At 37.2% G+C, this 16,839-nt stretch overlaps 1 protein-coding gene across 2 annotated transcripts in view; it reads left to right on the forward strand.

The window, feature by feature from the left end:
* Positions 1-16,839, forward strand: part of CDKL5 (cyclin dependent kinase like 5) — a 190,631-nt gene that overhangs the window by 103,059 nt on the left and 70,733 nt on the right. For both annotated transcript variants that reach the window (XM_029240581.1, XM_029240582.1), the window contains exon 4: positions 9,652-9,697. In XM_029240581.1, the coding sequence (XP_029096414.1) occupies positions 9,652-9,697 (46 nt within the window). The remainder of the gene's footprint in view (positions 1-9,651; positions 9,698-16,839) is intronic.

A 16,839-nucleotide genomic window follows, 5' to 3' on the forward strand; every position in this document is an offset into this window, starting at 1 on the left:
AATTGATAAACCGATAGCCAGACTCATCAAGAAAAAGAGGGAGAGGACTCAAATCTATAAAATTAGAAATGAAAAAGGAGAAGTTACAACAGACACTGCAGAAATACAAAGCATCCTAAGAGACTACTACAAGCAACTCTATGCCAATAAAATGGACAACCTGGAAGAAATGGACAAATTCTTAAAAAGTGTATAACATTCCAAGACTGAACCAGGAAGAAATAGAAAATATGAACAGACCAATCACAAGTAATGAAACTGAAACTGTGATTAAAGATCTTCCAACAAGCAAAAGTCCAGGCCCAGATGGCTTCACAGGTGAATTCTATCAAACATTTAGAGAAGAGCTAACACCCATCCTTCTCAAACTCTTCCCAAAAATTGCAGAGGAAGGAACACTCCCAAACTCATTCTATGAGGCCACCATCACCCTGATACCAAAACCAGACAAAGATACTACAAAAAAAGAAAATTACAGACCAATATCACTGATGAATATAGATGCAAAATTCCTCAACAAAATACTAGCAAACAGAATCCAACAACACATTAAAAGGATCATACACCATGATCAGGTGGGATTTATCTCAGGGATGCAGGGATTCTTCAATATACGCAAATCAGTCAATGTGATACACCATATTAACAAATTGAAGAATAAAAACCATATGATCATCTCAGTAGATGCAGAAAAAGCTTTTGACAAAATTTAACACCGATTTATGATAAAAACTCTCCAGAGGGCTTCCCTGGTGGTGCAGTGGTTGAGAGTCTGCCTGCCGACGCAGGGGACATGGGTTCGTGCCCCGGTCTGGGAAGATCCCAAATGCCGCGGAGCGGCTGGGCCCGTGAGCCATGGCTGCTGAGCCTGCGTGTCCAGAGCCTGTGCTCCGCAACGGGAGAGGGCCACAGCAGTGAGAGGCCCGTGTATCGCAAACAGAACAAAACAAAAAACTCTCCAGAAAGTGGGCATAGAGGGAACCTACCTCAACATAATAAAGGCCATATATGACAAACCCTCAGCAAACATCATTCTCAATGGTGAAAAACTGAAAGCATTTCCTCTAAGATCAGGAACAAGACAAGGATGTCCACTCTCACCACGGTTATTCAACATAGTTTTGGAAGTCCTAGCCACGGCAATCAGAGAAGGAAAAGAAATAAAAGGAATACAAATTGGAAAAGAAGAAGTAAAACTGTCACTGTCTGCAGATGACTTGTTACTATACATAGAGAATCCTAAAGATGCCACCAGAAAACTAGTAGAGCTAATTAATGAACTTGGTAAAGTTGCAGGTTACAAAATTAACACACAGAAATCTCTTGCATTCCTATATGCTAATGATGAAAAATCTGAAAGAGAAATTAAGGAAGCACTCCCATTTACCATTGCAACAAAAAGAATAAAATGCCTAGGAATAAACCTACCTAGGGAGACAAAAGACCTATATGCAGAAAACTATCGGACACTGATGAAAGAAATTAAAGATGATACCAACAGATGGAGAGATATACCATGTTCTTGGATTGGAAGAATCAATATTGTGAAAATGACTGTACTACCTAAAGCAATCTACAGATTCAATGCAATCCCTATCAAATTACCAATGGCATTTTCTACAGAACTAGAACAAAAAACCTTAAAATTTGTATGGAGACACAGAAGACCCTGAATAGCCAAAGCAGTCTTGAGGGAAAAAATGCTGAGCTGGAGGAATCAGACTTCAGACTATACTTCAAAGCTACAGTAATGAAGACAATATGGTACTGGCACAAAAACAGAAATATAGATCAATGGAACAAGATAGAAAGCCCAGATATAAACCCACGCACCTATGGTCAACTAATCTATGACAAAGGAGGCACGGATATACAGTGGAGAAAAGACAGTCTCTTCAATAAGTGGTGCTGAGAAAACTGGACAGCTGCATGTAAAAGAATGAAATTAGAACACTCCCTGACACCATACACAAAAATAAGCTCAAAATGGATTCGAGACCTAAATGTAAGACCAGACACTATACAACTTTTAGAGGAAAACATAGGAAGAACACTCTTTGTCATAAATCACAGCAAGATCTTTTTTGATCCACCTCCTAGAGTAATGGAAATAAAAACAAAAATAAACAGGTGGGGCCTAATGAAACTTCAAAGCTTTTGCACAGCAAAGGAAACCATAAATAAGACGAAAAGACAACCCTCAGAATGAGAGAAAATATTTGCAAACGAATCAACGGACAAAGGATTATTCTCCAAAATATATAAACAGCTCATGCATCTCAATATTAAAAAAACAAACAGCCCAATCCAAAAATGGGCAGAAGACCTAGATAGACATTTGTCCAAAGAAGACATATAGATGGCCAAGAAGCACTTGAAAAGCTGCTCAACCACTATGGAGAACAGTATGGAGGTCCCTTAAAAAACTAAGAATAGAATTACCATATGATCCAGCAATCCCACTACTGGGCGTATAACCAGAGAAAACCATAATTCAAAAAGACACATGCATCCCAATGTTCATTGCAGCACTGTTTACAATAACCAGGTCATGGAAGCAACCTAAATACCCATTGACAGATGAATGGATAAAGAAGATGTGGTACATGTATACAATGGAATATTACTCAGCCATAAAAAGGAATGAAATTGGGTCGTTTGTTGAGACGTGGATGGATCTAGAGACTGTTATACAGAGTGAAGTAAGTCAGAAAAAGAAAAAGAAAAATCATATATTAGCGCATATATGTGGAACCTAGAAAAATGGTACAGATGAACCATTTTGCAGGGCAGAAATTGAGACACTGATGTAGAGTACAAACGTATGGACACCAAGGGGGGAAAGTGGCAGGGGGTGGGGGTGTGTGTGTGATGAATTGGGCGATTGGGATTGACATGTATACACTGTTGTGTATAAAATTGATGACTCGTAAGAACCTACTGTATAAAAAAAATAAATAAAATTCAAGGGTTTCCCTGGTGGCGCAGTGGTTGAGAGTCTGCCTGCTGATGCAGGGGACGCGGGTTTGTGTCCCGGTCCGGGAAGATCCCACATGCCGGCTGGGCCCGTGAGCCATGGCCGCTGAGCCTGCATGTCCGGAGCCTGTGCTCTGCAATGGGAGAGGCCACAACAGTGAGAGGCTCACGTACTGCAAAAAATAATAATAAAATTAAATTTTAAAAAGAAATAAAATAAATTAAGGAAAGAAATATAAGCCCTAGAGGTATTTTTCTGTTTGTTACTATTCACAAAATTTATTTTTCATTCTCTTTCTAATTTTTTTTTCAGTTGTAGAAATTTATTCTGGGAAATGTTAAATGCCTTGATATAGCTTATTCACTCATGAAGGTAGTAGTACAATTCAGGAACCTCTGTCTTTCTGCATTCCAAAGTAATATAATTCCTATTTTGAGGCAAAATTAAGGGTGAGACATGGACTTATCATTAGTGTTTACTTATATATTTTATTACATCCTTAGTTTGTTATTTAAAATGTGAGCTCTTTTTTTTTTTTTTTTTACGCCGCCGCCACGAGGCCCAGGCCCAACCCAAAATGTGAGCTCTTAAGTAACTCGTTGTTTAAACAAGTAAGCAGTCTACACCTATCTTGTTAACTACAGCTGGTGACATTCTCTTGCAGACATTGTGGGGGCAATGGTGTGCTTTTGTGAATAAATTGAATTTAAACACAGTTCTTTGGAGTTATTTTTCATATATTTGTCCTTTGTCTACACCTATATTACATGTAGCATCTCAGGGTGGTGGCATGAATTTATTTAAAAGCAAAACCAAAAACTCATAAAAGTTCTGTAAGCTAAGAAACTAACTGCACATTGAAGATCATTGGCAAAGTCCAGGGGGATAGATTGAACAATACATGCTATCTGTTCTACTTTCTGAACCAGAATAGGGCAAAATGTCCAAAGGGAATAGGAAAAGACTTGGACCGATGCCCACAGGCGGCCCAGCCTCAGACCAGCCAACCCAACGAGAAAGATGTTTGCTAATGATTCAGGTTTTGAAATTGGGCTCTGGTGCATCAATCTGCCTTTGAAATTGAGGTTGCTAAAAACCCCAACTACCTGTTTTGCTGCCAGACACCAAGCGTGGTGGATCTCTTCCTATCTTAGTGAGGATGAGTTAAAAGTGGGAGTCGGGGTGATACCCATGTCTTTCACTGCTCTGCAGATTTAAGAGCTGCACATAGTTCTAAAAAATTTTTTTTTGTAACAAGCAGATGAAGTTGTCTCCTGAAGGAAAGCCAGGAGGATATGACCTCTATAGTGATAACAAGCTGAAAGAAAGCAAAAATTGCAGAAGTCGGCTGAGATAAGGAAAGAAGATGAAGAAACTTAAAATGAAAGAAGTAAAAGAACATTTATTGAACACCTGCTATGCGCCTGCCATTCTAGGCATTTGTGATGCATTAGTGAACAAAACATATAAAGCAATTATGAAAAGTTCAACCTAAAAGTTACAAGATTTCTAGTGGAAACTATTAGAAAAATAGGAGTAGAAACAACATTTAAGGTTGCTAGAAGAAAACCCCTAGATATATTCTGATAATTTAAAATTTCCATTCCAAGGAAAAGGAAAAGTCCTAACAGCATAACAGCATCTAGGCAGAAAAAAAGAAGTTATCTACATCCGAACAAAAACCAAATTGACCTCGGAGTTCTTTTCTACAACACAAATACCAGAAGACCATCAGGGTATCGCTAGCCCATTTGGAGCCTTATGTGGATTAGAAAGCGGCAATTCTTCTTTTAAGATCTTTCATTTTCTTTTTTCTTTTTTGTTTGGCCAAGCCATGCGGCTTGTGGGATCTTAGTTCCCTGACCAGGGACTGAACCTGGGCCCTCAGCAGTGAAAGTGCGGAGTCCTAACCACTGGACTGCCAGGGAATTCCCTTCATTTTCTTCTTCTTGGAAAAGTATCTTAGTGTATGGATTTTGTTACAACAAGACACTTTACTCCTAACTACTGGAAAGTTGCTTTAATAAACATGCAAACCTGAGATATCTATGATGTGAATGGCACTTTCCAGGGCTTTGCAGGACACACAACCTTACAGTGACCCTGAGGATGGTGGAGAACATAAGGTTGTCTTCCTGAGAATTTTGTGCCTTCCAAGTTGCCATTCACGTGTGAGGACTTTCAGATATATGTAAAGACCTGGAAAATAGGATACTTACTCAGAAAACCATCCAAAGATAAATAGTGGCTGAGCAAAAACTTAATGCAAATTGAACACTGAAATATGTGAAAAACCACAGTAGGAAATATGTAAAGAAATAGAGACTATACACCTGTAACTAACACAGCAGTGTAAATCAGCTATATTTCAATAAAAAAATTTTTTAAAATGATCCAGACTCAGAGATATAGAGAACAGGCATGTGGTTGCCAAGGGGGAGAGGGGTAGGGAAAGGAAGGATTGGGAGCTTGGGATTAACAGATGCAAACTATTATATATAGGGTGGATAAACAACAAGGTCCTACCGTATAGTACAGGGAACTATATTCAATATCCTGTGATAAACCATAATGGGAAAGAATATGAAAAAGCATATATATGTAAAACTGAATCACTTTGCTGTACAGCAGAAATTGACACAACATTGTAAATCGACTATACTTCAGTAAAAATTTTAAAAATAATAAACATAAACATGATCCAACTATATGCTGTCTATGAAAGACTCACTTTAGATCCAAAGAGACAAAAAGGTTGAAGTGGGAGAATGGAAAGAGATATTCCACAGAAATAGTAACCAAAAGAGAACAAGTGATTATGTTATATATTATCAGACAAAATAGACTTTAATTTTTTTTAAAAAGGTTACAAGAGACAAGGACATTATACATTAACAAAAAGGTCAAATATAGGTGACTTCCTTGGCAGTGCAGTGGTTAAGACTCCACACTTCCATTGCAGGGGGCACAGGTTCCATCCCTGGCCAGGGAAATAAGATCCAACATGCTGCAAAACGTGGCCAAAAAAAAAGAGCTCAAATATAGCAAGAGGATAACAACAAAGAAAAAGAAATAGAGACTAAACATAATAGCTCATGTGTGTGTAATTACAAATTAAATATAGCAGCCAAAACCTATTCTCAATAATAAATTTATTTAACAAAATGATACAAGAAGTATCAGGGTCAGTAACCCCAGAGTAATTTTAAACAGTTTAAGGTCACAGTCATTTAAACTGGTTCTGGCATAAGAATCAACAGGTCAATAGTATAGACTAGATTAAAAAGCTCTGAAAGAAAATCTAGAGTATATATAGAAGGATGCTAAGATGCAACAGAACTAAAAATCCATGGTAAAAGATATTGGGAAAATTGGTTCCGTTTTTAGAAATTTAAATTTAGATTCCCTCACCATATAGCATATTAAAATAAATTACAAGTGAATAAAGACTTAAGGAACAAGATTAAATCATTGAAATATCGAGACAGGTAAATGTGGATAAATATTAATTATATACAAGCTAAGTAAGGAGTCTGAGGACAAAAGTTGTGCACCTAATAACAAAGGCATGTATCAATAAATTTGACTATATAATAATAAACTATGTTCAGCAACAATAACAACAACACCCTAAATAATTCCATGTCCACAACAATCTGGGGAAAATATTTGTAACAAAATTTGTCAACAAGTTCACATTCATGAATCAGTAAGGAAAACATGAAGCTTAGTACACCTTATTTCACTTACCAGTTCATAGAAGCAAACCTTTGATCTCATTGGTGTCTAAAGATTTTTTTAATGATTGTATTTAGTGTTGGCTATGGTTGTAGCGTGGGTTCTCATGCTGCTGAAGGGAACTGTAAAATGATATATTTTTGGATATCAGTTTGGCAGTATTAGGAGCCTTTACCGTTCATACCCTTTAGACCCAGTTATATCAGTTACAGAATTTACTTTATGGAAATGAAGATGCAGATGTTGAAGTATGTTCATTGATAGACTGGTTAAATAACCATCCATTAAAAATGGTGGTTTTAAAAATTATTTAATGACAGGTCAGATGTTCCTTATACAATATCAAATGAAATAAAAGCAACATACAGCACAATATATGTGTTCTCAAATTCTTCCAATTTGAGAAAAATTTACCGGAAGAAAATATACCAAGATGTTATTCGGAAGGGTTATATAGTTTTTTATTTCTTTTTATGCTCCTCTTATACTCTTATACCCCTTTATGTTCTTTTATATGAGTTTGTATTATTTTTATAAGTAGTTTGAATAAAAGTAAAATGTTAAATTTTTTCCAGCATCTTCTGCCCTCGATTGCATGTGTTTTCCACCAAACATTGGATTTTATGTAGAAAACTTCCGTCTGTTTGGCTTTGTTGTATAAGTAAATGTATAAACCATATTGAGTGTGTATGTGTCTGTGTGTGAGTGTTGAGGAGAAAGAGGATTTTCATGGTATTGGTGAAAGGATAAATAAAAGAATAAACATTTCATCTTATTTGAACCCCCTTCGGGCAACTGTTTCATACTGTAAATTCTATTTATGAGATGCCAGGAGAAAAAAAATCTGATGAATTTCTTTCTTCAAGATGGTAGTCATAAATTTAAATATGTAGTCATATCAGTGGACAGTTTTGACCTAAGCAAGACCTTTTATAAAATCAGGCAAAGTTTTAACACTTAGGATGCCATTTAAAAAATGTGCAATAGGGCTTCCCTGGTGGCGCAGTGGTTGAGAGTCCGCCTGCCGATGCAGGGGACACGGGTTCGTGCCCCGGTCCGGGAAGATCCCACATGCTGTGAAGCGGCTGGGCCCGTGAGCCACGGCTGCTGAGCCTGTGCGTCCAGAGCCTGTGCTCCACAACGGGAGAGGCCACAACAGTGAGAGGCCTGCGTACCATAAAAAAATAAAAAATAAAAAATGTGCAATATAGGATGAAATGGTACCTGGAACAACACTCAGTTGAAATGTGGGCAGTCCTCCTCTCTTCCTGGATGCAATCCTGTTGCCCCTTTCTCTGCGCCGTGAGCAGTTTCTTGATAGGGCTTTGTACTTTCTCTTAGGCCACAGGTGGGTTGCTAGCTAGAGCCATTTGTAAAGGAGCAGGGTAAGAAAACAGTGTCAGTGTATTAAGAGAGAGTAGCATACGTAGCAGAGTTACCTGGTACTACCTATACTAATGTTCTAGGTGATCATCCTCCACATCACTTTGACTTTGCAGTTATTCCTTCTCAGTAATGAAACAGTTACAATGTCAGAAAGTACCTGGGTGGCTGAGTTTAAGTCAGAAGGTCTGCTGATGTACAAATAATTGTATCCCCAAAGCTCTCTGTACTCTACAATTCTATTCCTCCCTTAAAAACAAAAACATAATAACCTTAAAAAAAAAAATAATAACCTTAATAAGAATCTTTTTCCTCAGTAGCCTATAGCACTTTCAGATACTTTTTCCCCTGTAACACAAATATGAAAGCTAGTATTTTCTTCTTTTTTCAACGGGCAGGTGAGAAACAGGGTTTGATTTACAGATATAGTTACGACTCAGAGTTTGTCTTTCAGCATAATGACTGAAATGGTAGCTTTTTTAAAATTTCTTTTTTTCCCCCCTACTTATTTGATTCTCTTTGCTTTTGTAAGGAATCTAGGAGAAAAGCATATATTTTTAATAAGTTAATGATTTTGTACCCTGTTGGTTATTGCCTCGTATTGTGTCTGTTTTTCAAGTCTTTGCTTTGATGCAGGGACATAGTTTTATAAAAGATTTGCTCTTACAGATCTGAAAGTATACCCACTTAGGGTAAAAAAGAACAGGCCTGAATCATTCAGAAGACCTTTGTATATGACATGTTGCCTTTGAAGAATCTATATATTACTTTACCAAAAGCTTTTTTATTCCTTTCATAGACTAGAATATCTTACATGAATTATTTAGCCTAGTTATACTTAATCTTTAGCATTTTCATTTCCTTCCCAGCCCTTATTTTCTTGTCTTCCAGCCACAAAAGACCAAAAAAAAAGGATTTGTGATGTTTTTAGTTTAAAATAGGGTTCTTCTCACCAACTACTTCTGCTAGTTCAGGAGAGCTAAATAAAGGCAGGGGAAAGTTGGTGATTGGTATTTGGTGGCAAATGTTTATCTCACTTTGGATATGAAATGGCTATGAATGGGGAAGAGCTGGTGAACAACTAGATAGGTTTGTTAGGAAGAGGTAAGTGAAGGGAGGAGACTTGGAAGAGGTATTCTGCTACCAGCAACTACCAAGTATTATAGAAGCCTTTTCTCTGGTCTTAGAAACCCAATTAAATGTGTCCCTGGGTTTCAGAGGGCAGTATAGATGCCAGTCTATTGTCAGCCATCCTGGCACTTTTGCGTAGTCTCAAGACATTGACACTGCTGGTTCATCCATATTCTATTGCCAAATCTGCTCTTCGTCCCCCAGCCCCTCCCCCTTCTCCTTTTCCTTCCCTGACAATGCCTGCAGGGTAGTAAGAAAGAGAATTTTGGAACTGAGAAATGAGGGACTGGGGAAGAGGAGGATTTATTTTTTAATCTCTGGGTTCTTGCTACTCTGTTTCACAATGTACCCCCAGACAGTTGGGATTCCCAGTTTGAAAAACACTGGAGAATGACTTTTCTTCTGCCTCTTTTCCTTTTCAGGAAACGCATGAAATTGTGGCAATCAAGAAATTCAAGGACAGTGAAGGTATATATATATACTTTTTCTTTTTATATTTAGTTTTTGTGAATAGAATATGGAAGAGATGAAATCTAGCTGATTAGACTGTGTTCCTCAGATTTTACAATCTCAATCTCAGTAAATATATCTTAATTATCATCATGCTTTGCTTTGAAACATTTAGTTCCTCCCGTGTGAATCTTTTCAAATCTCATGATATCAAAAAATTCATCTTGTGTTTTAAGGGACAGTCAGCACTGGAAATCTTGCTTCAAATACTGGATAGAAGACATGCTATTTACACTGTTTCTAAATACTAACAGTTTAAAATAATAAAACTTACTTGAAGTAAATACTTCCTGGGTTCACACAAGTAGCAAGTGCTATGTTAAAGGTTTCAATATTGGTTACTGCAATCTCTGCTTCCTAGTTAGCTAGAAATATAAAGATAAGTGGTATGTAAACAGTACAGAGGGAATGGTTTTATATTTAGGATAACTCATTGGGAAAATAAAAGCTTTTCAAGAAGAAATACCATACTTGGAGGCTTTGGTCACACATCCAAACCATTTCAAATGGAGTATTAAAATTACCCTATCCTGGGCAAGAAAGTTTAAAATAAAGGATTAACAACAACAAAAAATAATGCACCAAAAAAAAGTAATGTACAAAAGAAAAAATAAATAAAGCATTTCATTAGGCCATTAGGTTTTAAATCCAGACTCTTGGCCATCCAAATACAGCCAAGTAGAAAAACTGACCACAAAGACACACATGGATGGCCTTTAAGAAGCTCTAGGCAGCATTTTTTCAATTTTTGTTTTTTGACAGAGATCCCACAGCAGAAGTATTTTTTACCTCCTACACAGTATCCTCATACATAATGTCATATATATAACTGAAGCAAAAGTTTCACAAAATTACTTATTTTACTAATGTGAGGTTCTCCATTTTCTGTTTTTTCTTGCTCATATAAGTGCCTATTTTGGCATGAAATACTTTGATGTCACCACTAATGAGTCACAACCTGCCATTTGAAAACAAGTGCTGCAGGAGTAAGAGGCCCCACCATAGCATCAACCTTCATATTTAATTGGAAGTGTGACAATAGGCATTCATAGCCTACCTTCATCAGCACACAGTGACTGATGTAAGACACCAACCTCTGTATTTGTGAAGTTTCATCACCCCTACCCTAGAGACTTAGCAAACATTAAATAACAAAAGGGCCTTGCTAACAACTCCTGGGGTAGATGCAGTAGTATTTGATGTAACCCAGCTCTGATGTGCTGGTTATGGTGGAGCACAAGCACGTCAGCCAGGAATTTTAGCATTGGCTTGGCAGCCTTAAGGAGAAGGCAACAAAAAAATACTTTAGCTTGTTCTTTAAAAACAAAACCCAAAAAAGCCCTGCTTCCAATCGTGTACCCATAGTCTAATGGGAAGCGATAGCCCTAGGCCAACCCCCTAGGAGACCATTGGAAATAAGCTCTTTGAGCAGTGGCTTTGGGCTAGCTGCAGGTGGCCAGGAGACAAACGGTGATCTACTAAAAAGAGTGGTTGCAACAGTAGATCAAAGCATGACCTTTGCCTGTATATAAAGACTTCTGGCTGTGCATTCATCTTGTAAGGCACATTGTCAACCATCAGCTACCACCAAAAATAATTGTCATCAAATTTTTGAAAAGCAGTGCAATCTAGGCCATGTATGTCATTGCTGTTTTTAAGAAAACTAAATACCCAATTCTTCACAACCTCTATCCTATGAATACCAATTCTTAGCTTCAATTAAACAATATATTAGTCCCTGAATTACAGTACCTTCAGACTGGCAATCAATAGTGTATCTGTTAAAATTCATTGAGCACTGGGGACTTCCCTGGCTGTCCAGCAATTAAGACTCTGCACTTCCACTGCAGGGGGTTCGGGTTCGATCCCTGATCAGGGGAACTAAGATCCCACATGCCGTGTGGCGCGGCCTAAAAAGAAAGAAAAGAAAAAGAAATTCATTGAGCACTGAGCCAGGTGCTATAAGAACAGTGAAGGTAGTAAATCAGATCCGGATACCTTCAAGAAGCTTCTGACCTATTAACAGAATTAAGACCTGTAAATAAAAAGCAGTAAAACGGAGTAGAAAGCAGTCAGTGGCTGAATGACTTTGTATAATTTTGATGTGAGAGAGATTTTTTCTAGCTGTGGCATCCCAGGGGTGTTTGGATAGTCTAAACATTATAGGATACATTTGATCAGTTTTTATTTCACTGAGCTGACAAAACATGAATCCACTCTGCCCTCATCTCTGCTGGACCATTATCAGTTGCCATACCTCACAGGCATGCAGCCGCATCACCCACCCACTTTGCAGATGGACAGCTTTGTAAGCGCGCCTATACATACTTCTAGAGGGACACTTCCTAAATATTTCAGCAATAGAATCTAAAAACATATCCAATTATTCATAACTTTTTAGTTCCAAGCCTATTCTAGGCACACTTTCCTATTGTTTCCAGTTCTCCCTGGGAGATCTCACACAATCTTTTCTGTCTTTACCCTTTTCCTCCTGCCAGAGTAGTATCATGCTTAATGGAAAGTTAGGGAAAATGTGTGGTAAACACCCTTTTGGAGTGTGAAGTATACATAGATAGTCTAGTATAGGTGAGGATGTCCATTCAACCCCTATGTAAACCACTTAATTCTATATCAGTTTATCATCTTAAATTTTAGTCAGGCTAATTATAATAAAAAATACAGTTTCATGATAATATTGCCTTTATTGTCATATAGCTCTCATGAATTTCTTTTATTAGTTACTCTGAATATATTCTTTTGATATTTTGGTAGTGACTTTTCCAAATCCAATGTTTAAAAATCTTCGTGAAGGTAATGAAATAATCCTGTGAAAGCATTGTTAAACTGAAATAGGGTCTGAAATTGGTCTGACCCACGTTCAAGCTAATCAAGTATTCTTATGCTGATTATATCAAGGAGTATTTTATGAGTATATATTACCTCCTGTTAGCTTTAAAAGATTATGATAATGTCCTGTTTTCTTGTTAAATTCATATGTATGCACAAATTTGCATGAAACATTTTTTAAACAACATTTTAAGGTAGACCACTATTTAGTTCAAGAAGTCCTTATTATCCCAGGACAATAGATTACTATTTAAAATGGAAACCAAAATTTCATAGTAAATAAAAAGTTAGATCGGGAGTTTAAGTTGAAAAAATGAAACTAAAATTATAAAAATAAGTTTATCTTACAGTTAACACAATTTAGATTATAATAGCAACTATGTACTGTTTCTTAGAAAAAAGAATCAATTGTTATCTTTTGGCAGGGTGGGGCAATTTTTACAGTAAAATTGTAGGCTAGGTCAGTGAATGACTTTCACAATAAAAAGAAGGTCATTAAAAATATACAAAAGACTTTGTCACTCTTCTCTTGGTTTTTGTATGTTCATGTTTTTTTGTCTTCATCCTTGCTCATTTTTTATTCTCCAGTTGTTAGCTGATATAACACCATCAGATCATTTATCAGTGTCTGTGCCTATGATTTTCCCTGAAAGACTGACACACTGGTGGGAATCAACACCTGTTAAAAGGAAGGAATATTTGAGTGATGACAGTTTTATTTGAGATCACTTCATTTGTTAATATTTTCTTGTTTTGATGACTTTTGCTTCTTTATACATCATCACAAATGTGGAGTCTCAGATAATGAATTCTTAATGATATCCTGAATGATAGTATTATAAATTTGTCTATTAATGTAAATTCCCACAGAGAAACATTAACTAATAAATACCTAACCGACCAGAAGTCTCCATAGAATTAATTCTGCTCAGTACATATTTGGATTTTTCTGAGAAGAGAAAAATGACCACAGACCAAAAAGATACTAGAGATTATTTAGTTAAAAGGTACTTTTCAGACTATGTATAATAATAAATTTAGCCTAATCCTCCTACCTTTCCTATAATTCCAATCTTGTACAATGAGATTTGATGTTCAGATGATAATCTTCTATCACTATTGGATCATCATTTTCACGTACACGCATGTGCCAGTGTCTACCGTCCTCAATTTTTTAAATAATCCAAGAACACTGATATAGATTAGATAGCTTTGGACCAGCAAGAAAAAAAAACACTGTTTAACCTTTAATTGAAGAAGTCCTGTGGTCTAAAATTTATATTTGACAAACATTTGGATCTTCTGATGTGACACCACCTTCTGATTATTTGAACTTTTCAGTCCTTCCTGAATGTATGGGTGATGGGATGAGGAGGGACCCTCCCCACTTGTCACTGGGCCAACGTACATGGCAAGGAGGCTGACTCTCAGGGAGCTGTGTTGTAATCCATGGTTAACATGGAATTTAGGTTGTGTCTTTCTTTGCTTTTATATCAAATAAAATTGCTTGCATTTCATATCCTGCTGCTGCTTATGTTTCTATAGATAAATATTTTACCTTGGAATGGACATCTTTGTTCTTAATCATGAGAAAATGTTTAATTGATCATCTGTTCTTTGCTCCAGTTTATTTCATCCTTATTTTTACCCAGACACTAGAAAGCTCTATCCTGATTTCGGGATCAGGGAAACTCCGGCCTCTTATTTTGTATATGTGTAGAAAACAAGGGTTCATAATCTTTAAATTTAAGAACCGGATTTCTCTGTAAGAGAAGCTTTGAGACAAACTTTGCAAACCTTGGTTAAATAGAGAAGTCAATTAACTAAGCTTGAGCATTCTGGCTAGTCATGATTTCCCCACACTTCTTTTTAATGACCAAAATGGATCTCTTTCAAACTTCAGGGATTCTCCTAAGATTTGGTGAACATTTTGCACCTTTCATGGTTTAATACATTTCCATTGTGCTTTACCTGGCCTTCATCTCTGAAAATTTAAGTTTTCTCATCATTTTTGGTATATATGACAGCAGCACCACCATTCAAAACCCCCTGGCCATGTTACTTGCCCTCCTGTTGATGTTCCTTCTTCAGTCAGGGCAACCACACTCAAAAATGGCACCCTTATGGTTTTGTGCAAGGATGGCTTGACTTTTCCCCACATTGTACCTATTTAAAGGTTCATTATGGAGGGCCTCTTTGGCTATACAAAAATGTCAGGTTTGTGATTTCATAAAGTAGGTTATAGTTATTTCTGGATTTCTTTTCTAAGCCCACAGTTCTTTAAAAATAGTTTTACAGAAGAGTTTCTGCTCATCTGTAGATTTTTCTCTTTTCGTCACTTATCTTTGCATTTCTTTTGCTCCTGTGATCTTTATTCTTAAAAATTGTTTTCTTTTACTTTGAATCTCCCTTCTTGCTTTTTAGGTGTGTTAACTTGCAGCCTTACTGGAAAGCTTAGAAATAGGTTAGTTTTTTTTTTAACTTAATGTCCTTTTTCTACCATACCATTTAGTCATCACTCAATAGAATTTATATAACTTTGTCATAATTGCTGCCTGTACTAAGCTAAACACCCTCCATGGTAATTGATGACCAGGTCCATCAGCATGCACATAAGCAGGAATCACATGGTGGAACCTTCAGCATCATCTAGTAGAACCCTAACTCTAGTTTACAGCTGAGGAACCACAGCTAGTATGTGATTAACTGAGACTAAGACACAGACCCCAGGATCTTCATTGAGTTTTTCTTCCGCCCACACCATGCTGCTTTGCCACATAGTTAAGCAGAAGCAGAGTCTAGACTTGGGTGTTCCGACTTGGGTGTTCTGACTCACTCTCCAAAGCTCACTCATTGCCTTACACCAAGGCGCCTCCATCCCTGTGTTCTACTCGGTGTGACATTCCCTTCACTTACCCTGAGAAAGTTATTCTTTCTAGACTTGGTTTCTTCATTTGTGAACTGGAGGAGCCTAGCCTAAATAAAAAGCCATGAGATTATTTCAACTGAAAGGCAGGGGTGTTTGCGCCCCCTTTAGTGGGCTGTGCTTCCACCTTTAAAAAACTGGCTCACTCAGCAGCTTTGCTACTTTCTGAACCTCTGAGGAGAGAAGCATTTGTAAGTGGAATGTTCATTCCTTTTCCCGATCATCTGATCATTTAGTGCCACAATTTTCATTATAAAGTACAGGGGGTAGGCCAGGAACCTTAAAAGTACTCAGAGGAACAAAATGATAGGATTTCCAAATAATGAAGAGTGTGCATTTTGCTTGCACTTAGGGAATTAATAACTCCACTTTCTACCTGTTCCCATTCATTACAATATTAGGGCCGAAGTGCTTACCTCAACTTTTAACAACTATGACTGACATAAATTACAGGAGCCTTCATTTCCTAAACAGGATGAGCTGCTCAAATGAGGTGGTTTTGGCTCTGCATGCTAAGTGATTTTGTGAGCTTCTTTTTGAAGATTCGTTTCCCTTTTTCTCTCTAGCCATTGTTTAGCAAAGTCAGTATAGATTCAAATGATATAAATTCAATGAGGTTTAGGCTCATAATCAATGAAATTTTAATGAAGAGAAATCATGGATTATTAGATTTGGAAAAGGCCCTGGGACCTTTTAGGGTACATGTGTGGGTGCAGAGGAGTGCCCATTTAGTTATTTTATGAATGAAAAGTTAAATGGCTTGCCCAAAATCACATGTTACAGTGTTAGCTGGTTAAAAGGGTCCAAAATCTAGGTCTCCCAGATCCTACTCCAACGTTCCTTCTACGATAGCCATTCTGCTTTGGCCATTCGGCTTTATCTGTTAGCAAGGTGAAACTACCACAAGTTGCTAATGATACAAAGCTCCCTTTTTTCAGTGCCAAGAATTCGCCAAGCTTTTGATTAGAAAAGGTATTCCAACTTTATTTACCTTTGACTTTGTTGCACCATTTATTTGTAACCAGCTCCAGCATAGCTTAGGGATGTTCTAATGACCGAATATATATGTGTTCTTGACTCTTGGTGCAATCGGTTTTCTGGAGCCTCCATTTTTTATAATCACATATTGTAGAAGACTACCGGGGCAGAGGTGAATAGGGGAAAATAAATTCAGTTTGTCTTAACTGTCTGAAAAGCTGCCCTTTCAAAGTTCTGGAGAGAGAAGATTGAAAGCAGTGTCCTCAAAACTGAGAGGGCAAAGTGCCTATTGTTTGCTATCACATTGCTACTTCCCATGTTTTAAGGGAATAAGAGCTAGCCACATATG

The sequence above is a fragment of the Monodon monoceros genome, unplaced genomic scaffold, assembly GCF_005190385.1.
Source record: "Monodon monoceros isolate NGI ecotype Baffin Bay Population unplaced genomic scaffold, NGI_Narwhal_1 Super_Scaffold_22, whole genome shotgun sequence".
In the NCBI taxonomy this organism is placed as follows: domain Eukaryota; kingdom Metazoa; phylum Chordata; class Mammalia; order Artiodactyla; family Monodontidae; genus Monodon; species Monodon monoceros.